This window comes from Triturus cristatus, chromosome 10 (assembly GCF_964204655.1).
Source record: "Triturus cristatus chromosome 10, aTriCri1.1, whole genome shotgun sequence".
Lineage (NCBI taxonomy): Eukaryota > Metazoa > Chordata > Amphibia > Caudata > Salamandridae > Triturus > Triturus cristatus.
The window spans coordinates 1,136,213,017-1,136,235,789 of record NC_140593.1 but is presented as its reverse complement, the minus strand read 5'-3'; the positions used below and the strand labels follow the sequence as shown (position 1 = coordinate 1,136,235,789).

At 47.2% G+C, this 22,773-nt stretch overlaps 1 protein-coding gene across 2 annotated transcripts in view; it reads right to left on the bottom strand.

Annotated features, from left to right (window-relative positions):
- The window catches only part of GRID2IP (Grid2 interacting protein), a 305,642-nt gene that overhangs the window by 47,201 nt on the left and 235,668 nt on the right, over positions 1-22,773 (bottom strand). For both annotated transcript variants that reach the window (XM_085629441.1, XM_085629442.1), the window contains 2 exons: positions 20,557-20,634; positions 3,541-3,737 (listed from right to left, as the gene is read on the bottom strand). In XM_085629441.1, coding sequence (XP_085485567.1) covers positions 3,541-3,737; positions 20,557-20,634 — 275 coding nt within the window. The remainder of the gene's footprint in view (positions 1-3,540; positions 3,738-20,556; positions 20,635-22,773) is intronic.

Sequence of the window (22,773 nt, the reverse complement as noted above, 5' to 3'; positions counted from 1 at the left end):
TCAATAATTTCCGAGGAAATTCTTTCTCCTTCTTGAAGAATTTTTAATGCCTCTGCTTTAGACGCCTCTGGTATTAGATCTACAAGTGATGATATGTCAAACCACATTTGGCGGTCAAAACGGCCCAAGATAGCTAAAGAATTGGCCGCACGAACTGTAGTTGCCGCCATAGTGGAAAACTTCTTGCCAATACCATCAAGGCGTCTACCCTCTCGGTCTGGCGGTGCAGATAATGGAGATGATGGGTTTCTGGATTTACGCTGTGCTGCCTGAGTAATAATGGAATCAGGCTTGGTTGCGAAATGAGACAAGCAGGTGAATTTGCAGGGGCTTTGTATTTCTTATCCAGCCTCGGTAGAACAGCTGGAATAGAATTAGGATTTTGCATGAGCTTGAGGCCTTCTTGCCAAATAAAATCTATAATGGGAATAGAACGGACTTGTTTTTGAGGCTGATCTTTAAAATCATACAGTTATGTTATGTTATGTTATTTGGTATTTTTATAGCGCACAGCTGCCCCAGCAAAGGGGCGTCCTGGCGCTTTGACAGATGCTATAACATAACACACAATAAAAGAAAAGAAATTAACTAGATACCGGGAACAGGAAGGTTTTAATCGCCTGCCTGAAGGTGAGCAGATCTTCAAGAGCTCGAATGTGTACAGGGAGCGAATTCCATAAGCCTGCCGCTAGTACCCTAAAGGAGCGGCCACCCATTCTGCTCAGCTTGAAGCGTGGACAGATGGCCAGATGAAGCCCCTCCGATCTCAAGGATCTCGAAGGCATATAGGGCGTAAGAAGAGGAGCAAGTGCCGGCGGGGAAGAAGATTTCAGAATTTTAAAGGCCAGGCACAGCGCCTTGAACTTAATTCGCTGTCTAACCGGGAGCCAGTGCAAGGCCGTGATGGTACCAGACACTGAACAATGTCTGGGAAGGCCCACAATGGCTCGTGCCGCGGCGTTTTGTACTCTTTGGAGCCTAGAGGCCTCCGCTTGATTCACCCCTAACAGCAATGAGCTACCGTACAGGAAACAATCTTCCTCTCTGGTGGTCATAGGAAGGTGGAATCTTTTTGCTGCTCTTTCCATGAGTAAATGAAAACCACCAATGTCGACTGGTGGAGAATCCAGAGGAGCTGGAGCAGCGGGAGACGGTGTTTGAATTTGATAGTTGTCCCATTCAGAAAGAAGGGATCCGTCCTCCAGCTCACCTTCTTCCTTGTCACCTTCATCATTCTCGTCGTCATTGTCCTCCTCTTTGATTTGAGGAACATCGTGATGTTGAATTCTGGTCGCCGACGTAGGTGTGGCAACTGATTCTCAAGTAGGAAGAGGTTGTGGAGGTACTTGCGGCGTTGGGGAAGTCTGTACTGAACGTGGAAAACGGCGGTAGTAATCATCCAACATGAACAGGAGGTTGGAAATAAGACTTAAAGGCATCTGTGCCATAGGAAGTTCCTGTGCAGGTTGTGTGTCACAAGTAGAAAACTCTTCTTTTAGGTCATCATCATCAGAGTCCTGACATTTTATAAGAAGTTCAGAGGGACTGCGAGCAGCCCGAAATCTGTCATCCTCAGATTCCTCATCGTCCGAAGAAAATAATTCAGCTGGAGGTTGAGAAGGAGCTTGAATTGGCATTAGGGTATCCAAAGAGGAATGTCGCCGTTGAAGCAAAGAACTTGAAGCCTTCAATGGTACTAGATCCATGGATGCAGTTGTAGCCGTTACCGTCGACGATAAACGTTGTTGTTGAGACACCGTCGACGACGAAGCCACAGTCGACGACGAAGCCACAGTCGACGACGAAGCCACCGTCGACGATGAGGCCACCGTCGACGACAAAGCCACCGTCGACGACAAAGCCACCGTCGACGAATGCTTTTTCCTAGGTTTGCTTGCCGTCGTCAACGAAGAAGTCAAAGGCATTGTAGACGAAATAGGTCTCACCTTAACAGATACCTACGTAGACGATGAAGATGCCGACGACAGGATCATAGCTGGCTTCATAGACACAGAAATTGAAGTCGTAGACGTGACGACAACAGCTCTCGTCGACGGAGGAAGCGATGATGAGCTTGTCTACGAGATAGGTAGATCTTGACGTAAAAACTGCACAGATGGATTCTTTGACGCCTGAGAATCCGATCTCGGGGGCGTAGAAGGTGCAGAAAGACTCAGAGGGGAAGAAATCACCCCTTTTGAAGTTGAAGGTTGGATACTGGGCTTATCCACATGATGTTTCTTCACCACTTTAGGTTTTGGAGAAACCTTTTGATAGTGACTGGTTCTTTTCAAGGATGAAGATGTCTTTATTGATGACACATTCTCCACATCTGAGAGAGGGTTCTCTGAAGTCTTCAACTTCTGTAGCCACAGAAGGAGACGCCCTTCTCTGACCTTTAGAGTCTTCTGAGAGAAGGTTCTACATATCTTACAATCCTTTACCTGATGTTCAGGATATAGGCAATATATGCATTTTTTATGAGGGTCGTCAGAATGAAGTCTCTGTTTACCACAGTTTCCACAAGGTCTGAAGAGGGATTTCTTGGTAGTAGACATCATAAAGCTAACTTTCTGAGAAGAAATGAGAAGACAACTGAGCTTAGCTCAGGGAGACTCCCTTCACACGACGTGCGGTAGAAAATCAAGCATGTGAATCTATGAAAAACACCCCAATACTGGAGAAGAATAAAAGTTTACTTACCTGTAAACTGTGATTCTCCAGTATCGGTGTCTTTCATAGATTCACATGCGACCCACCCTCCTCCCCTCAGTGGCTCTTTTTTCTGCTTGACTCTATATCACTCTTGTGCTACGAAATTCTGAGGGCCTGAGCCTCTGAGGAGAACATTCTAAGAGGGTGCGGACGCCTGGTTGGCTGGAATTTGTACTAAAACATAATGACAGTAATATGTTATAGAAGTGACAAGTTGTCTATCCATAAAAACTCTATGGTTTTACTTTCTTTTATGCCTATATTGGCTCATGTTATTACTACATTGCTATGTTATGTACTGTGGGACTCCCACTTCGACGGCTGGGAATATTCAAGCATGTGAATCTATGAAAGACACCCCAATCCTGGAGAACTGAAAATCAGGTAAGGATATGCCCCCCCCCCCTTCCCGGACCGTTTAGAGTATGTTGCATGGGCCAGCATTAAAGTAGACCCTCTACTCTAGAAATGGAAATCAAATAGTATCTCATCTCCATGAACTACTGTATAAAACACCGCACCTTCCCCAAATATTCTGGGACTAAAATAGTTAGTCAGCACTCGTAGAACCAAGACAGCATCTGATAACTACAGAATCTAGCAAAAATGACCAAAATACATGTGAGAATTAACTAGAGAGGATGCCACCAGCTGGTTCAGCGCAATGAATACACATTACCTCCTCAACCACATTCCTGATCTCATTTCCTATTAAATGCAGTGGTGGGGCATGGGATGTGGAATCGAAGTATGAATTAGCGGTATGTAAACTAGTCATACGATGTCCGGTGTCCTGTCCACCGCACCAGCAGAAGGCAAACATACTTGCAGCACAAACTGGTCAGGCTCGCTCAGCTTGCTGGGACAGTCCTGGTACTGCTGGTACCGCTGGGTCTCGTCCTCGTCTGGCGCATAGAGTAGGAGCTGCTTGAGATGAGATGGCTCGAGGCGCTCACTTTCCATAGTCATCAGCAAGCGGCGCAGCTCCAGGTGGGAGAGCTTCAGATGTGCGATTAGAATGGCTGTGGGTGAGATGGGGATTGAAGTGACGAGAAACCATCAGCATCTTATTTTATGGCATAGAAAACACATTAATACCAAAGTGCATCAGAACATATGAGGCATGACGTTTTGGCCAATTCCTGACTTGCAGGAAGTTGGACCTCAACATGGAGAAGATGTAAACAGGGGCTAAATGAAGTGTGTTCATTAGTGGTCAAGGGTGGGGGTGGGGTATGGCACCACATTGAGTGAACTGTGTATGGATACCATCAGAGCCTTGTTAGGCACAGACAGGCTCTCCCTAATGAAGCCGTGAATCGATTTCCTTGTTTAAATACAAAATATTTTCATGGGGCATATTTAGAGTTGGATGGTAATGGAAAATCCTCTGGTTTTGAAAGGAACAACAACAAAGCTGTGATCTTCGGAAAGAAGACCTCTTCGTGGGACTCCACCTGGTATCCAGCAGAGCTAGGACCCACACCGCCAGCCAGGCGAGAAATCTAGGGATAATTTTAGACAACAAACTTCACATGACAGCTCAGGTTAACTAAGTCACCTCCACCTGCTTCCACATCCTGAGGACGCTGCAAAAAATCTTCATGTGGCTATCGGAAAACATAAGGAAAACCATCACACAGGCACACATCATCAGCAGACTCGACTACGGAAACACTTTACGTTGGAACCCCTATTCAGCTCCTGAACAGACTCCAAATCATCGAGAATGCAGCAGCAAGACTCATCCTCAACCTACTAAGCTGCACCCACATCACTCACCTCAGAGAACTCCACTGCTTCCCCATACACAAAGGCACTGAAATCAAACTCCTCATGCACACATACAAAGTATTACACAACATGCAGCAGTATATACATCCACCTACCCTCCAGACACCTCCACTCAGCAGGACTCTCACTTGCACATGCACCCTGCATACACAAAAGCAGAGAAGGAGGTTGCGCCTTTTCTTACATCTCGCTGAAAGCATGGAACAACATTAGGGCCTCCAAATCGCTTCTTGGGTTCCGCAAGAAGCTCTAAGGAGTCCCCCACCTACCCAACTGCAAAGTACCTGGATACCCTTATGAGTGATTAGCACGCTATACAAATCTGTATAACATAACAATCCAGAGTAGAATCCACTGGTGGAATTTCTTTGACTCTATTGTATCTAGAGTGGGGAAAATTACACTGGCGGTTTCTCCTCCATATTTATCACTGACAGCCACACGAACATAGATTTCATTTTGCGATTTCCTAATAGCGAATGTTTGGGATTCGCTATTAGGAAATCGCAAACAGCTATGTACTACTGTCTTTGACACATTTAGTGATTCTAACTGACCTACCACATTAATACTCATGAGGCATGTCGCAATTTGCAACCCAGGAAATCGCTAAAATCACAGGGCTGGTGGCCTGCTGGTGGGGACAACAGATCCCCATGTCTGTGTTTGCTTCTAAATAAAATAACTTTTATTTATTTTTAATGCTGCCCATTTTACTTAAAGGAAAATGGGATGCGTTTCTAAACCAAAAATGAAACGTTTTCTTTTCCTTTTTTAAGAGTAGGTAGTGGTCATTGGGACCACTGCCTGCTCTTAAAAAATGTTTTCGCATACATTCACAAAGGGGTAGGGGACCCCCTTCCTGTTTGGAAATGGGTTACCACCAACTTCAAGGTGGTGGTAAAATGTGAATGTTTTGTGATTGTATTTTAGTTGCAAAACATTCTTACATACCACTGCGAGTCGCTATTAGGAAGGGACGCCCTTAACACTCCTCTTCCTAATTCCAAATCGCGAACCCATTTTGCGATTCAGTAAATAAGTTAACGAATTGCAAAAGAGGGTTCTGTACATACAAAAAGGCTTTTATCCTGTCGCAAATGGCCCGATTCTGCGAATCGGGTCATTTTCCAACAAGAAAAAAGCTACGTACATGTGGCCCTTTGTTCCTAAATTGCACGAGTTTGCATCCTTTCTTTTGATTGGGTCACTGCACTGTCAATCAATAAAGCCTGTGTTCTCAGCGTACTGTGTCAAGCAGCCTAGGTTTGACGTTCTGTTCCAAAGAGTATGCAGTGGGTGAGGTACAGAGAATAAATAACGGAAATGCCTGGCATGTGAGCCGATGACGTTAACTTTGTTGGGATTCTCTCACTTCACCAGCTGGCTCTTCATTAAAAGTGGCATAAGTGTGGGGGCTTTAAATTAATCAGTTGCTGATAGTGGCTTATTCATCACGATTGGTATTGTCCTCTTAATTACGGTTCCGTCATGTACAGCTGCGCTAGTAAGCAGCTGTTTTCCTAGCTATATAGACAGCACAGAAGGACCTTCCAACTGTAAACGTGAAACTATACATTAGAAATATCTAGAATTGTAGCACTGTGCCTAGCAATAATAGAGTTGTTTTTTTCATCCAGTCATTTTGGTGAATAATCAATATGGAGAAAAAAAAACCACACAAAACAAAAGATTCACGGATATGATATAGAATCCTGTGACACTGTGCGGGTCCTTGGGTGCAAATACCAGGCATGAAGTTTTGTGTAAATAAAGTTTGCACTGAGCTGCCGGCATTATTTCTAGGCCTGGGCAAAATATTTATTTACGACGGCGTAATTGGCATAATTTTGGTAATTTCTCCTAATAAAACGCAACATTATCGAGATTACGTCCTTACTGCACATCGCATGATTTCGCGGAGAAAGTTTAAAGCAAGATGTTCCCGTTCGATAATTTTGGAACACAAGTGGCATTTCAGGTAGATTTTTTACCCGAGTGCGAAGCTACAAATCCGAACGCAACAACAGTGATTTGAATGCAAGAGGCAGTTTCTTTAACATGGGCGGCCCACAAACATTTCAGGTACCTCTAGCTGTTATGGTTTCAATCTTTTTATTTTTATGTTTAGCTGTCAATGCCTACAAACCAGAGGTTGGCGTGTGACATAAACCTCACTTGTGAAACTCAGTTGAGTTTTAACCAGGGTAAAACAGCACCTCCCTGTAATTCCTAAAATTAGCATCCGTTAATAGCTCTTAAGATAATAAGGGCCAGACGCATCAAAGGGTTTTGCCCATTCTGTGTCTATTGGAAAATGTGTTCATGCATTAGGCCCTAAAAGTTTAAGCAATCAAAATAAAGGTAAACTAAATATAACAACAAAGCCTTGCTCATGGCTTACAAAAGTAGCAGATCTGTATGGAGACATACTCTGTTGAGTCCAAGGTAGCTCCTTCCATCAAAAGAAAGATTCTGTAGGAGGCTCTCTGTGTGTGGGATGCGACACACAACAGAGCTCTGAATGGAGCTGCCCTTAGAGTTCAAAGTCTAGTCTTCTGACAGGGTGTTAAATTTAGCCTGCTCTGAGTGAGTGAGAGCCCAAGGCGACCTTCAGATATGTAAGTCTTGCTCACAGGCTTGAGTTCTGTATTTTCTGGAAAAAAAGTAAATTAGAAGTGGGTGTAAAAAAAGACTATTGAAAAAAGTGAGTGAAAAAAGAAAATAAAGTTTGCTGTGGTCCATTTTCTATTTCTGCTGCAATCTGCAGTGGCAGAAGAAACACGCATTCACAAATCCAATAGGTCTGGCCTATACAAGAGCTATTGGATTTGCCAATATGTTTTAACCATGTTGTACACCAGCACTGTTCAGCATGGCTAAAAGTTAGTGTAGTAAAGGAGAGTGGCGTAGAGTGTCCTAAAGAGAAGTAGAGTGGAGTGTTATGGAGTGGCTGTTGTGGAGTGGAGTAGAGTTGAGTGCCATTGAGTGTAGTGAAAGGGAGTGTCATGGAGTTGTGTGGAGTGGTGTAGAGAGTTGTGGATCGTTGTGGAGGGAGTTGAGTGTCGCAGAATGGAGGGGCATAGTGTGTAGTGAAGTGTTGTAGAGCAGAGAGGATGCTGCTTAGAGTGAAAAAGAGTGTTGTACAGTGGTATAGATTGTCGTAGAGTGCAGGCCTTGAAATATCGCAATATCGAGCCAGATTTAAACAGGAAGAACTATTTTAAGGACCTACTCACCCGTTCTGGCAGCTGACAACAGGTGTTCTGCTTGCTCACAAAGTGACTGAACAATTAAAATGCCTTTAAATCTTGTTATCTTGTCACATTTCTTCACTTTCAGAGACAGAGGTCAAACGTCAGTTTGTGTTCCTATATTTACTTTTCTTTCTGTGACTGAAGTTCGAGGATTTTGTAAAGTGAACTGTGTGACAATCTATGAGACCAGTTCGTGGGTCAAGTACATTACAGTTAGGTCGAGTAGTGTATTCAAGTTACTAGACCTGCGGGTCTAGTAAAATATTATGATTTTCAAGCCCTGGAGTGGAGTGGGATGAAGTGGAGCAGTGTAGGAGAGTGGAATGGCATAGCATGGAGTAGAGTGTTATAGAGTTGAGTGGCATTGAGTGGACTAGTGCAGTGGAATAGAGTGGAGTAGTGTGTTGTAGAGTAGAGTGGACTAAAGTGGAATGTCGTGGCATAGAGAGAGTTGCACAGAACGTCGTAGAGTGGAGTAGTGTTGTAGAGTGGCATAGTGTGCATTGGTTTTGAGTAAAGCAGTGTAGAGTACATGGTCATAGAGTGCAGTAACGGCATGGAGAAGAGTGGTGCAGAGTAGACTGCAGTGGCGTATGTTGCAGTGCCGTAGAGTGCAGTGGCGTAGAGTGCAGTGGCGTAGAGTAGATTGTTTCAGAGCAGAGTGAATTGGCGTGTAGTAGTGCAGGATAGAGTGCATAGGTATAGAGTAGAGTGGTGTTGAATGCAGTGGCCTGGAGTGCAGTGGTGCAGATTAGATTAGAGGCAGCGATGCAGAGTGTAGTGGCATACAGAGCATTTGCGTAAAGTGCAGGAGAGTAGCATAAAGTTGAGTGTGCAGAGTAGAGTGCAGTGCCTTAGAGTGTAGTGGTGTAGAGTACTGCAGAGAGCAGTGGAGTAAAGAACAGTAGTGCGGAGTAGAACAGAGTGGCTTAGAGTGCAGTGATGTAGAACACTGGTGTAAAGTAGCGTAAAGTGCAGAGGTGCAAGGTAGAGTGGTGTTGAATTCAGTGGCAGAGAGTGTAGTCTTGCAGAGTAGAGTATCATAAAGTGCAGTGACGTAGAGTGGTGCAGAGAGCAGTGGTGCAGAGTAGATTAGAGTGGCATTGTGTGCAGTGACGTAGAATGCCAAGGTGTAGAGTGACGTACACTGCAGTGGCATAGAGTGTTGTAGAGGATAGTCGCGCAGAGTGGAGTGGTGCATAGTAGTTGGTGTAGCGTGCATTGGTTTTGAGTTAAGTGGTGTTGAGTGCATTGGCATAGGGTACAATGGTTTAGACTAGAGGGGTGCAGAGTAGAGTGACGTAGAGGGATGCATAGTAGAGTGACGTAGAGTGGGGCAGCGTAGAGTGTAGTGACGTTGAGTGGCACAGAGTGGAGTAGAGTGCCGCCCCCGAGTGAAGTGGTGTACAGTATATTGTTTTAGAGTAGAGTGAAATGGCGTAGAGTGAAGTGGTGCAGGGTAGAGTGAAGTGGTGCAGGGTAGAGTGGAGGGTAGAGTGGAGTGGCATAAAATAGTAAGGTAGAGAGCACTTTCGTAGAGTGCAGTGTTGCAGAGTGTGGTGGCATAGAATAGAGTAACATAGTGATGAGTGGTGTACAGTGGAGTGATGTAGAATGCAGTGGTGATTAGTAGATTGAGGGATGGTGTACTGACATAGAATGGTGCAGAGTAGAGTAGAGAGGTGTAGAGTGAAGTGGCATAGAGTGCATTGTCAGGGTGGAGTGGTACACAATAGCGTGGCATAGAGTGCATTGGTGTGGAGTTGCATAGAGTAAAGTGGAGCAGAGTAGAGCTCAGTGGCAGAGAGCGCAGTGTTGCACAGTAGAGTTGTAGAGTGCACTGGTGCAGAGTTAAGTGACATAGAGTGCAATGGTGCAGAGCAGAGTGCAGTGCCATAGAGTATTGTATAGTGGTGTAGAGAGCGGTGATTCAGAGCAGATTGTTGTAGAGTATGTTGGTTTTGAGTAAAGTGGATTAGAGTGCATTGGCATAGAGTGGAGTGATACAATCAATCAATCAATCAAGAAATTTGTATAGCGTGCTACTCACCCGGAGGGTCTCAAGGCGCTAGGTGGAGGGGGGACCGCTACTGCTCGAACAGCCAGGTCTTGAGTTGCTTCCTGAAGGAGAGGTGGTCTTGGGTCAGACGGAGGTGGATGGGGAGGGAGTTCCAAGTCTTGGCTGCCAGGTAGGAGAAGGATCTTCCTCCCATGGTGGCTCTTCGAATGCGTGGAACGGCGGCGAGGGCGTGGCTGGTCGATCGTAGCTGGCGGGTGGGAGTGTAGAAGGTCAGGCGGTTGTTGAGGTACCTGGGGCCCAGGTCGTGGAGGGCCTTGTGTGCGTGGGTGAGGAGTCGGTACGTGATTCTTTTGCTGACGGAGAGCCAGTGCAGGTCTCTCAGATGTGGCTGTGTCGGGGGATGTCCAGGATGAGTCGTGCGGAGGCGTTCTGGATGCGTTGGAGTCTTTTCTGTAGTTTGGCAGTGGTTCCGGTGTAGAGGGTGTTTCCGTAGTCCAGTCGGCTGGTGACGAGAGCCTGGGTGACCGTCTTTCTGGTTTCGGTGGGGATCCATCGGAAGATCTTTCGGAGCATGCGTAGGATGTTGAAACATGATGATGAGACGGCGTTGACTTGTCTGGTCATCGAGAGGGAGGAGTCCAAGATGAAGCCCAGGTTGCGTGCGTGGTCCGTTGGTTTGGGTGCGCTGCCCAGGGCAGGGGGCCACCAGGAGTCGTCCCAGGCAGAGGGTGATGATCCAAGGATGAGGACTTCCGTCTTGTCTGAGTTCAGTTTCAGGCGGCTGCTCATCATCCACTCGGCTACGTCTTTCATCCCTTCGTGTAGGTTGGTTCTGGCGGTGGCTGGGTCGTTGGTGAGGGAGAGGATCAGCTGGGTGTCGTCGGCGTAGGAGATGATGTTGAGGTTGTGTTGACGTGCGATGGCTGCGAGGGGGCTCATGTAGACGTTGAAGAGGGTGGGGCTGAGTGATGATCCTTGTGGTACGCCGCAGATGACTTCGGTGGCCTCGGATCTGAACAGGGGGAGGCGGACTCTCTGGGTTCTTCCGGCGAGGAATGAGATGATCCAATCTAGTGCCTTCTCTTGGATTCCGATGTTGCTGAGGCGCTGCACTAGGGTGCGGTGGCAGACAGTATCGAACGCTGCGGATAGGTCCAGGAGGATGAGGGCCGCTGTTTCCCCGTTGTCGAGCAGGGCTCGGATGTCGTCAGTGGCTGCGATGAGGGCGGTCTCGGTGCTGTGGTTGGCTCGGAAGCCGGACTGCGAGTGGTCGAGGGATCCGTTTGTCTCGAGGAAGGCGGCAAGCTGTTTGTTGACGGTCTTCTCGATGACTTTGGCAGGAAAAGGGAGGAGCGAGATGGGGCGGTAGTTCTTGAGGTCGGAGGGGTCTGCTGATGGTTTCTTCAGGAGGGCGCTGAGTTCGGCATGCTTCCAGCTCTCCGGGAAGGTGGCGGTGTTGAAGGAGCAGTTGATGATGTCCCGGAGTTGGGGTGCGATGACGGAGTCGGCCTTGTTGAAGACGTGGTGGGGGCATGGGTCGGTTGGTGATCCGGAGTGTATGGTGTTCATCGTGTGGATGGTGTCTTCGGTGCTGACCGGGGTCCAGGCGCAGAGGGTGGTGGTGGGAGGCGTTGGTTCGGTGGTTGGGTGCGTGGTCTGTGCGCCGAAGCTGTTGTGTATCTCGGCGATCTTGCGGTGAAAGAACGAGGCGAGTGAGTCGCAGAGGTCTTGTGAGGGAGTGATGTCATTATTTCCGGCGCTGGGGTTGGAGAGCTCTTTGACGATGCTGAAGAGTTCCTTGCTGTTGTGTGCGTTGTTGTCTAATCGTTCCTTGAATGCTGTCCTCTTGGTGGTGTGAATCAGCTGGTGGTGTTTGTGGGAGGCGTGCTTGAGGGCGGTCAAGTTGTCTGTTGTAGGGTTTTTTCGCCAGGCTTTCTCGAAGGTACGGCAGTTCTTCTTGGAGTTCTTGAGGTCGTCGTTGAACCAGGAGGCTTTCTTGCTGCCGGGCCTGCTGGAATGGTTTTTCAGAGGTGCGAGGTCGTCAGCGCAGTTGGTGATCCACTTAGTGAGGTTGTTGGCTGCTTGGTTGGGGTCCGTTGAGCTGGCGGGAGGGTTCTGGCTCAGTGATGTGGTGAGCTGGTCGGTGGTGATCTTGTTCCAGCTCCTGCGGGGAACCTGTTGCGGGTGGTGGTGAGTCGTGGTTCTTCTGAAGCTGAAGTGGACGCAGCTGTGGTCTGTCCAGTGGAGTCCGGTGGCGTGGTTGAAGGAGATGTACTTGCTGGAGGAGAAGACTGGGTCAAGCGTGTGTCCGGCGTAGTGGGTGGGGGTGTTCACCAGTTGCTTGAGTCCAAGGTTGGCGAGGTTGTCCAGCAGGGTGGTGGTGTTGTTGTCGTTGTTCTCCAGGTGGAAGTTGAGGTCCTCTAGGAGGATGTAGTCAGCGGAGGGGAGGGCGTGTGGGCTGATGAAGTCTGCGATGTCTTCGCTGAATTGAGTGCGGGGTCCTGGGGGTCTGTAGATGAGGGTGCCTCTCAGTGTGGTCTTGGGGTCGGTGTGTATCTGGAAGTGAAGATGTTCGGCGGCTGTGAGGGTGTCGTCGGAGTTGGTCGTGATGCGGATGGTGTTCTTGTGGATGATGGCGATGCCTCCTCCTGTCTGATTGACGCGGTCCCTCCGGGTGATCTTGTATCCGTCCGGGATGGCGATGGCGATGGCGATGTCGGGTGCTGAGGAGGCGTTCATCCATGTTTCCGTGAGGAAGGCGACGTCTGGAGATGTGGTGTCGAGCAGGTTCCAGAGTTCCACGGCATGTCTGTGGACAGAGCGGGTGTTGAGCAGGATGCACTTCAGGTGGTTGCTGCTGGTGCTCGGCTTGGCGGGTGCGGTACAGGTCCGGATGCTTGAGAACTTGCAGGATTGGCAGGTGAAGGGTCCATGGGTGCGTCTTGGGGTGGCTCGGTAGCAGCCGGGGATCCGGCTGGTGTTGAGTGCGATGAGGGTGGCGGCGTCGTAGGTCCGGCGGGTGGGCTGGCGTCTGCGGGGGCCAGGGGGTCTGGCGCTGGGCGCGGTCCAGGCGCGGACGGGCGCAGACGGGCTTGCCTTTGGCGCGCCCGCAGCGCGCGCCCGCTGCGCAGCCTCCATATGAGTGGGAGAGGGAGGGAGGAGCAGCTGGGAGGTGGGAGCGGGGCGGCCAATGGGGTGTGAGGGGGGCGGAGCTACGGGACGCGCCGGCGGGAAACGGGCGGCGAGGGGGAGACGCGGTGCGCAGGGAAACAGAAAAATAAAGGATCACAATCTGGGCCAAAAAACTGTGAGGGGAACAATTCAAGGCAGCAAAAGACACAGTTTATGATGGGGGCGAAATACAGGCACTCGCTCGTGGGAACAGAAGAGAAGGAGGTACAATCCAGGCAGCAAACAGACACTGGTACACTGGGGGCGAATCTAGGCACTCACTCGAGGGAACAGAAGAGAAGGAGGGCACTGACACTCGAACGCAGGCAGAAGAATACAGCAGCGGTCAGCGGTCACACAGGGGGCTGCGTGGCGGTGAGGGGAGCGACCTGCCTGGTAAACAGGGTCAGAGGTCGCTCTCTCTACCGCTGCGCGGCCTCCATATGAGTGGGAGAGGGAGGGAGGAGCAGCTGGGAGGTGGGAGCGGGGCGGCCAATGGGGTGCGAGGGGGGCGGAGCTACGGGACGCGGCGGCGGGAAACGGGCGGCGAGGGGGAGACGCGGTGCGCCGGGAAACAGAAAAATAAAGGATACAGGGTAGAGTGGCGTACAGTGTAGTGGCCTACAGTGCAGTAGAGTGGCGTGGAGTGGTGCACAGTAGAGTGCAGTGATCTGAGAAGAGTGGCAGAGAGTGTAGTGTTACAGAGTAGATTGCTGGAGAGTAGAGTGCAGTGCTGGAGAATAGAGTGCAGTGGTGCAGTGTAGAGTGCAGTGGTATAGAGTGGTACAGAGTAAAGTGGAGTGGTGTATGGTGGAGTAATGGCATAGAGTGCAGATTAGATTAGCGTAGAGTGAATTGGCATAGAGTGCACTGATGTAGAGTGGAGTGGTACAGAGTGTGGTGCATTGTTGTAGGTTGCAGTGGCATAGAGTGCGGTGTTGCAGAGTAGAGTAGCATACAGTGGAGTGGCGCAGAGTTGAGTGGTGTAAAGTGCAGTGGTGAAGAGTGCTATGGTGCAGAGTAGAGTTGGATGGGTGTAGAGTAGAGAGGCATAGAGGGAAGTGGAGTGGTGTGGAAAGGCATAGTGTGGAGTCATGCAGCAGAGTAGAGGTAAGTGGGGTACAGTGAATTATCCATGGTGTGGTAGTGAACTTCCATTACAGACAACACATCTTCAATTGAAATGACCATTAAGTTTGCACAGACATACAGATAAAGGTATACAGCACACAAACAATAATGTGTGGAAATGTCATCACATATGTTTTGATCGCATTAAAATATGTTTCTCACCACACTTCAGATTACTAAAAATGTGCTCTTCTAATTCTGACATATTCTGAAATATCTGCAGAGTTCATTTACATTTAAATGTTATAGTGTGCTAGAAAAAAAATACCATTGTACAACCTTCATTAAGCACACCAGCAGGAGCCAGTATGATTGTCCCATAAATCCTCTCACTTTGAAGTCAAAGAAAGAAAAGTAAACATCAAGCTCACTCGGAAGACAGAGCCTAACATTTGACATCTGTCTATGACTGCAGAGCAAATGTTACAAGATAAGAACAAGATTGAAATAGGGTTTGGGCATTGGAAGGGACAAACTCAAGCTGGTCAGATTAAAAGAAATAGAGACTGCAAATAGAAAGCAAGCAAATGTAAATTACAAAGCACAAAGCACAAAGCCAGTGGTAAGCAATGGGCGGAAGGCCTTCCCAGGGCAGCTTTCCGAATGATCCCAAGATGTCGTTAGCAAACCAGACAGCTCTGCTGTCTGCTAGGCTTTGACCTAAAAAGGGTAAGCGGCTGCTGTGGAACAGTGGAATTAACTGGGGCACAGGGGAGTAACTGGGGCTAACGTGGTTGAGTGGGAGAATGCTGATAAAGAAGGACAAAAGTTGTTTAAGTCAAAAGATTAAAAAAATTCAAGTATAAAATATAAATATTAAACAAAAGTGGGAGGGAGATAGTAGAGGGACCTGTGGTACCCATCATGTATTTGAAAATCAAAAATAACAGAGTGGGAGACGGGGATAAGAGGATGGCGAATCATGAAAGGGAAGGAAGAGGGTTTGGATAAAAAAGCTAATGGGAAAGAGGGTTCAGGAAATTCCACTTAACTAGCAAACAATTGGAAAGGAGGTCGGCTGTAAATTTCTATTTGTGGATCATTTGTATCCAAGTTAAATTCTTGTGCAGGGCTAATTTCACTGCAAGTCTCCAGATGTTGGGAATTCAGACTCACCATTTGCAATTGTGATCATTTTTAGTAATCCCAATACTCAATAATCCTTTGTGATTTTCTTATTCTTAGTCTTCTAATTCTAAATTTAGAATTTTGAGACCCTTTATCCAATTTACTCGCATTTTGAACCTTTCCATTAGACATCCATCTGAGGTTGGCCCTAATGCCAATCAGAAACATGGTTGGCGGTCTCTTTTTACTCTGGTTACTGCAAAAGTGAGTGTCACAGCATTCCATGTACTGGGACCCACTGCAAGGAAGCCAGGGGATCCAGAGAATGGTGACAGGTCACTTTTCACAGTCGAGTTGTAGCGGTAAGTACAAAAGTTACATCCAACATTTGGCATTGGTTGCAGTTGCTGATGAGCAATCGTGCATTACCGGATGATATATAAGATGTCTGCAACCTTTGAGTAATTGGTAATACAGATCTCTGATAGCGGACAGTACTCACGTGCAAGGCAAGTCAACACCGCTGCCATGCTAACCTTGCATTACTCTTTTTAATGACGGCCTTGAGACTGAGAAAAGCCTTGTACCATACACAGGGGCATATTTTCTAATGTTCCACACAACGCTGTACATCAAGGGAAGTTGCTGTGCTGCGTTGCGTGTAAGGGAGAGGGCAGAAATGTGCCATATTTACAAAGATAAGGCACAGTTCCGATCTCCTGGCCAACGCAGGCAGCCTTGCACTAGAACACAAGGGTGCCTCTGTTATTGTCACAATAGTTTTTGTGTAGGAAAACCTTCCTACAAAAAATATCCTTTGAGGCTTATTCCTGTTTGTAGGTGTGCTGCAGAATTTTGCCTTGTTATGCCAGTCTCGGGTAGGCGCACCATTTTGGCTCAAACCCATGTTTACTGACTTTGGTAAATAAGGGTTTGCATCAGATTACATGAGAGAATGCAAGGGAATACTCCACCCATGTAACGCGTCCCCAATGGAAGGTAACACAAGGCAGCACTATGTTAACGAACATGATTAACATTAAAAAATGTATACAAATATTTTTTTACATTTATGATCATTCAGATACATTCTTTTAAACATATTCACCTCCAAATAGTACGTGTGCATCTTCAAGTGAATTGATTTGAATTTATTCTTTCACCTCAATGCTTGCCTTACTTTTCCATTCGCGTGTTTAGCCTAGATCCCATTTCTCTTTTGGCGCTTTGCGGAACAGTGCTTTGGAGAGATAGCCTCACAGAATCAAGACGTTCAAGTCTAGACATTCAAGACGTTGGATACAGACAGTGGAGGGGGAGTTGAGCTATTTTAAGGATTTTGAGGACAACGAAAACAAAATGAATCAACAAGCACATTTTATAACATAACACAACTGAACACTTAGACAGCAGCCTTGTCACTTGGACTGAATATCTTCTCTTACCGCTCAATTTTAGGGTTCCCTCTTTAAAACTCAGCAGTTCCTTGGTCTGTAGTGTGTACTTGTATCAAAGTGAAGCGTAAATGACGGTACACAGGGCAATTGAAAGGGTACAGCAGTGCAGACAACATGAGGTGCTGTTGGGGATGTGATGTGATGTCTGGGGATTTAGTGGGGAAAGCAGAGGGGTGCACAATGAGTGAAACAGGTGAATTTGTTTCAGGAACCCACTCATTGAAATGAATCCTGGTGAGTTACAGGGCAGGACGGCTTATGGGCACCTGTGGTCTTCCCCTATGAATGCAAAGAAGCATTCTGCAGAAACGATGGCTATCTCCTAGACTGCCACTTCCGAGTCTGTGCCCATCTCCATGTTTGTCTGCATTTGAGAGAAATGGTGGGCCTTTCCTACATTTGCCACAGTTCAACACAAGACCAAATAACTCACCCGCATCTTCTTATCCCCTCCCGCTCTTGAACAGGCAATCACCCCCTACCCAATGTCCTTTGTCTAAAATGCTAGGGATATCGCGAAGGTTCTCAAATGTTCCTGTGAGGACAACATTTACTGTAAAAAAGTTTGATTCCTTCCAAACACCCGAAAGAGTTTATTTACGTTCCCAAAATCTGTTTGTTTGTGTTGCCTGGCTCCAATGTTGTTTCAGAGGTGTGTCCTTCCTTTTTATCTGTGTGTAAAAGGTGTGCATTCATGCATATGTCTGGAAATACGAATGCTCTGTAAGGGCTGCAAAGCAGTTCCCTTGAAACTCTGGTGTGCTGCTTCAGTCAACAAGTGAGAGGCATGTAGATATTGAACTACCTTTTTATTCCAGGGCATAAACATAACATTAGCAGATGGCTCCATATCACGCAGGGCTCCATAACACAGTTCGTTGGTTTATTTTTCATTAGCCAAATCCATTCAACTGTGGTGAACGAGAACTAAGCTTCCCAGGATGAACTGGGATCTTATATGGACACCTAGGCCTGGAACTCTGTGTTCCTAGTAACATGCTGTTCTGAGAGTGTGAGTTACTGTTGGAAAAGTACCCGTTAGTGGTAATCTGCTTGTACTGTTATTAATTCAGTGTCAAAAACTGGGCGACAAATAAGCGTGAATTCCTTACATGTTGTTGATTAATGTCTGCAGGGTCAATTCATAGTAACATTTTTAAACACCTGCATGCCATTGATTAAAATCCATTTTTGGATGAATTGTATGTGTTCTAGTTATAGGTCTGTTTCCTGTGAAGTATGTTTCATTATGTTTTCAGACTTGGACTCGGAAGAAACATTGAATGATGATAACAAGGCAACCTTCAAATGATGGTAGCTCAGGAGCTCACGAGACGAGAACTTCGGTGGTGGAATTTGACCTTCGGCGGCTTAATGCTTACTTCATGTATTCCATGATATGGTTTTGCAAGCATTCGCATAGCACATTTCCACCACTTCTATGGCCCCCAAGCACTTTCCCGGTCTGGGCACCTATTGTGGTTCTGGCATTCTTTGACCAGTTCCAGGTGGTTTGGGGTGGCTGTTATATTGTTCAGTAAGATTATTTATTATAGTTTGCATTGGGTAGCAGACGGCTAGATGCTGTCGTGTGTGTCTGCAGTGCACTGTGTGTATGGATGTGTGCATTAAACAAAAGCACAACTAGAGTCAAATTTCGGAGGGGGGCTACTAAAAATTTCGGGGGGGCTGATTCTTCCAGCAATATACAGAGTGGAGATGCAGGGGCACTAAGAAGGGGTGAAAACACAACCAAGCCTCGTTAGCAAATAAATGGTCTTTTAAAGACCTGAGAAGTACTCGGGTGCGGCTGTGTGTGTGCCCGGGACGCTGTCTCAGCCCTGGCGGCTACACACGACGGGGGGAGGGCTGAAGCCCTTTGAGCCCAATGGGCGCTGCGCGCCTGGTATTAACAGACTTTAGAGTTTGTTTCTTTTGGCTGGGGTGTATGGTTATCCATTGCTCGAGTCTAATGAGAGTTCTCGGTAGGAATGCTTCATGGGTCGATTGCATGCTGGGATGGAATGTGTGTGTTACATAAATTAACTTGTCCTGAATGGTTGACTTGTGCAGTGATTTTTTGAAACTCTAATAGCACGTCAAAGTACAAACCAGGACCGCATAGCGCCTGAGAGGCTGAGCAGTGTAGGTTAAACAGTTCCTATGATGGTGTATTTACATATGTGAATATAACTGGGAGCAGCCGAGAGCTGAACAGAAGACTGAGGGCCCGGGGTATGTGAACCTGGGGGCTGGGAGGATCAGATAATGACGCTCTGGGAAGAGGTGTGCTTTCAGGAGGGTAGGAAAAGTTCTAATGTCTGGGGATGTCCTACAGATTCTTCAGTACAGACGTACCATCTCCTGGTTATGCCATGGCACCTGGGCCACGCTTATCTAAAGATTCACAACAATTTTGTCACATCACGTCCCCCATGGGAAACAAATGAGCTAATTAGTGTATTCACATAAAGGTGAGAGGGAGGGGCAACCGGAAGTGAGTCAAGGGGTGTTGGAGCCCTGCGATGTTAGAGGTGGTGACAGGGCACAAGCCTGGGGTAAACGTAGGTACACGGGGTCCACCCACTCTTATCACAGGGTGGACGCCGTTACCCCCTGCCAAGAAGTTGGGCCCCACAGAAATATGCTGAACATGTCCTGGTGTAATTTTCAGATACCGGGACACTTCAGCAGCGCTTGATTGTTGTCTGCTTTCCATTTCCAGCAGCCATGTGCAGGAAGCGAGGGATTTTTTTTTTATCACCTCCAGCTGGGCCAATGTTAAGGGGCCATCAGGCCTCATTTTGTTTGAATATCCTGACTGGAGGCGGCCTGGCAACTCACACTTAAAAGCAAATGCCACAGAGGGGAAAGAAACAAAGGCACACAGCTTGTTATCTCTTCACAAGTACTTAAGAGAGGCAGCGTGTACCTTTGTTCAGTCCCTGTATGTAAGAGATGCATGCACTGTAAGAATGTCAGGTGTGTTTGTCTGTCCCAGTATTTACACAAATAACAATTTCAATAGCAGCATTTTATTTCTTTTACGGCGCTGTGCAACCCAAGGCAGGGTGTCTGAGCTCTTTACATAACATACACATTGACAAAAAATACAAGAGGAGTTACATGAGACAGTGAGGGTTACAAGGTGTAGGAGTCATATCCTTCATACCTCACTGTGGTCTTTTAGGAGGATTACAATTTATGAACTGCAGGTAACAAAAGGATCTCTGTGTTAAAAGCAGTGACCCACTTTACTATCTACATAAAATAAAAATGTGTCATCTGCGTGTTAGATGATGTGCTTTGCAGGAGACACATTTACCTTCTCTAATGAACTTTGATTCAAATCTGGGACTTTCCAAAACACAGATCTCTCCAGCAAGTGCATTAACCACCAGAGTTATCTCACCATTATTATTATTCCCTGAGATTTACTGGGCACCTTCACAGCAGATGCCTTAACCCAATCAAATATTTAAAAATTACGACTTTGCAACCGATTATGCATAACAGATCTACTACCATGCTTCTCCTTGCTGCTAATTTCTTTGTGGCAGGGTTAAAAAAAAACTGTATTAGTTGAGGCCCAGATTTTGCGTCGGAATTGTGGCACTTTTTGTGGCACAACGCCAAAGTCAAATCTCATTTGTAAAATCTTATAATGAGCTTAAATGTACTCATGATATACCTGATAAACATGTGTGCGGTCTTAATATCTGATGTCACTTCTTGTGATGTCACTTCCTGTGAGGTCACTCCCTGTGATGTCATGTGTAATGTCACGTGCAATGTCGCGCGTCGTGACATCATGCGCCGTGATGGCACGCGTCATAATGTTACTTGCATACTTCGTAACCTGGTGAGTCCCCCCACTTCTTTTTTTAGGACTTGTGTCCTGGGTGGTGATATAGTCGTCTTTCACTTCACAGTAGTTACTTACACGTGTTGTAAGCTTTCTTGTGAGACAGTATTTCCACCGCGTCTTTCTTCTTCAAAGACTCCGGGCGCGACGATGGCTCTGGAAGAGAAACGAAAAGAATTATCCAGGGGCGAGAAGCTACGCAGAGCCTTGTAGTATACAATGTGTAAGACTGTTGAAGGTGTGAGCCACCAGGAAGGGGCTATACTGGTAGCACCTTGCTGGGACGTGGTTTTGTGCGACTTCTCAATCGTCAGCAGAGGTGAAACGTGGCCCCACCTGGGACAAGTTTCAGACAAGGGCCAGCAATTGTTTATGAAAAGCACCACTTCCTTCCGTCTCCACCAGGGGGCGCCCTCTGATCGTTCCTTGCCCTGTACTGCCTCAAGAGCCTCTGCTGTGCTTCGATGCACTGCTCCACGTACACAAACAGAGCGAGGCCCAGTGGCGGCTCCTCCATACGGGCGTTTGGGCGCCGCCCCCCTGCTTTCTCGCAGTGCGAGAAGGCAGAAACATAAATGGTAATAACTACCATTTATGTTTCTGCCTTCTCGCACTGCGAGAAAGCAGAAGTGCCTGATCGGGGGTGGGCGGTCCTGCTTGAGGGCAGGGGGGAGTGGCTTGCCCAGTGTTGTGCATAGGGACTGTTTGGCCGGCCCTGGGGCCGATCAAACAGTCCGTATGCACAACACTGGGCAAGCCACTCCCCCCATGCCCTCGAGCAGCACCGCCCACGGCGCCCACTCTACATAGCGAAAATGGTCCCGGCTGGGGCGCTCTCTACTGCGCCTCAGCGTTGTGATTGGCAGAGCGGAGGGAGGGAGGCTGCCTTTCATTCATGACGACATGACGACGAGAGCTTCAGGACGGCGGGAGCGGCAGTTTGGACGCATCCAGAAGCTGCGGTGTTGCAGGACGGAGCGGGAGTTGGAACGCACCCAGAAGATGTTGCAGGACGAGGATGGTAAGTGTTTTATAATATTCTTTCATTTACCCACCCGCCTCCACCCCCCGTGACGACCCCCACCCCCATCATGCCGGCCGTTACTGTGAAGTTATGAATGTACAAAACTATTTTAGGCCCTCCTTAGGCCTAAAATAGTTATGTACATTCATTACTATTTTAGACCCTCCGGTGCCGTATCAATGCCAGTCAGGGCCGGCTTTAGTGCGGTGCGATCGGTGCCACCGCACCGGGTGCTGGAATCCTGGGGGCGCCGTGTTTGAAAGTTTATTATGCCTTTGAAGCACCTGCTGCAGCGTTTCTTTCACCCCGCAATTACCAGGCCTCACATAAATGTCAAGATAACTCGTGTGATTAATTATCTTCCTGGAGAGAGAGATCAGCATTTTGTATAGTTGTGGTTTTGACTTAGGTGAAGTTAGTGCAGAGGGTTAATATGCCTGCTGCAGAGAACGTGTACCATGTAGATTACAGATGTAAACAGATCAGCAGGTTACTTGCAATGTATAATTTAAAGTCCTTAGTCCTAATATAGAATAGTGAGGTATTAACTTTCATCCTAGAACTGCATACACGCTGCAAAGTACAGAACATTGATCAATGTTGCAAAAAGGGTTAATTTGGCTAGAAATCGATTCTTATTATTAAAGAAAACTCCCAACTATGCTGTTTCTTTTTCGACTCTGAGTTTGTGCTTCTCCACACCAAGCACTCTTAAACTATGCTGCCTACCAGTATGGATGACATGTGACTCCTACACTTTTAGTCCTTTGGCTTACGTAACATTTCCTACACAGTGATTTACACATGTATGATTGAATGTCTGTGTGTAATATGCGTGTGATGCAAAGTGCTCAGACACCCTGCACTGGTATGAGTGGCGCTATATAACTAATTCAATGCATCTGAGAGAGTGTGGTTATGGAGACTTGGTCACTGTTTTCGCCACCCAATCTTTGGCCCTACTGGAGACCTGAGGTGACATATAGTTCATCTTTCTTTGGCAATAAGGTCAGGCGGCTAACGCCAATGTTCCCTATTCTTTTAAAATAATGCAGTCAGGCTAAATGGATGGCACGGGTGCAAGCAGGAATGAAGCACGATATGGGACAGTTTTAAATGTGTTTAATTATTTCAAGTCTACATATCCTACCTACTTTTATAAATATTCTTGCTTTCTGAAATGTGGTTTAACCTGCATCCTTTGGGCCTTTTTTTTTTGTTCTTCAAAATTTCCTTGGCGTGAGGGTCCTGCAGTTCCCCTTTAGTCAATC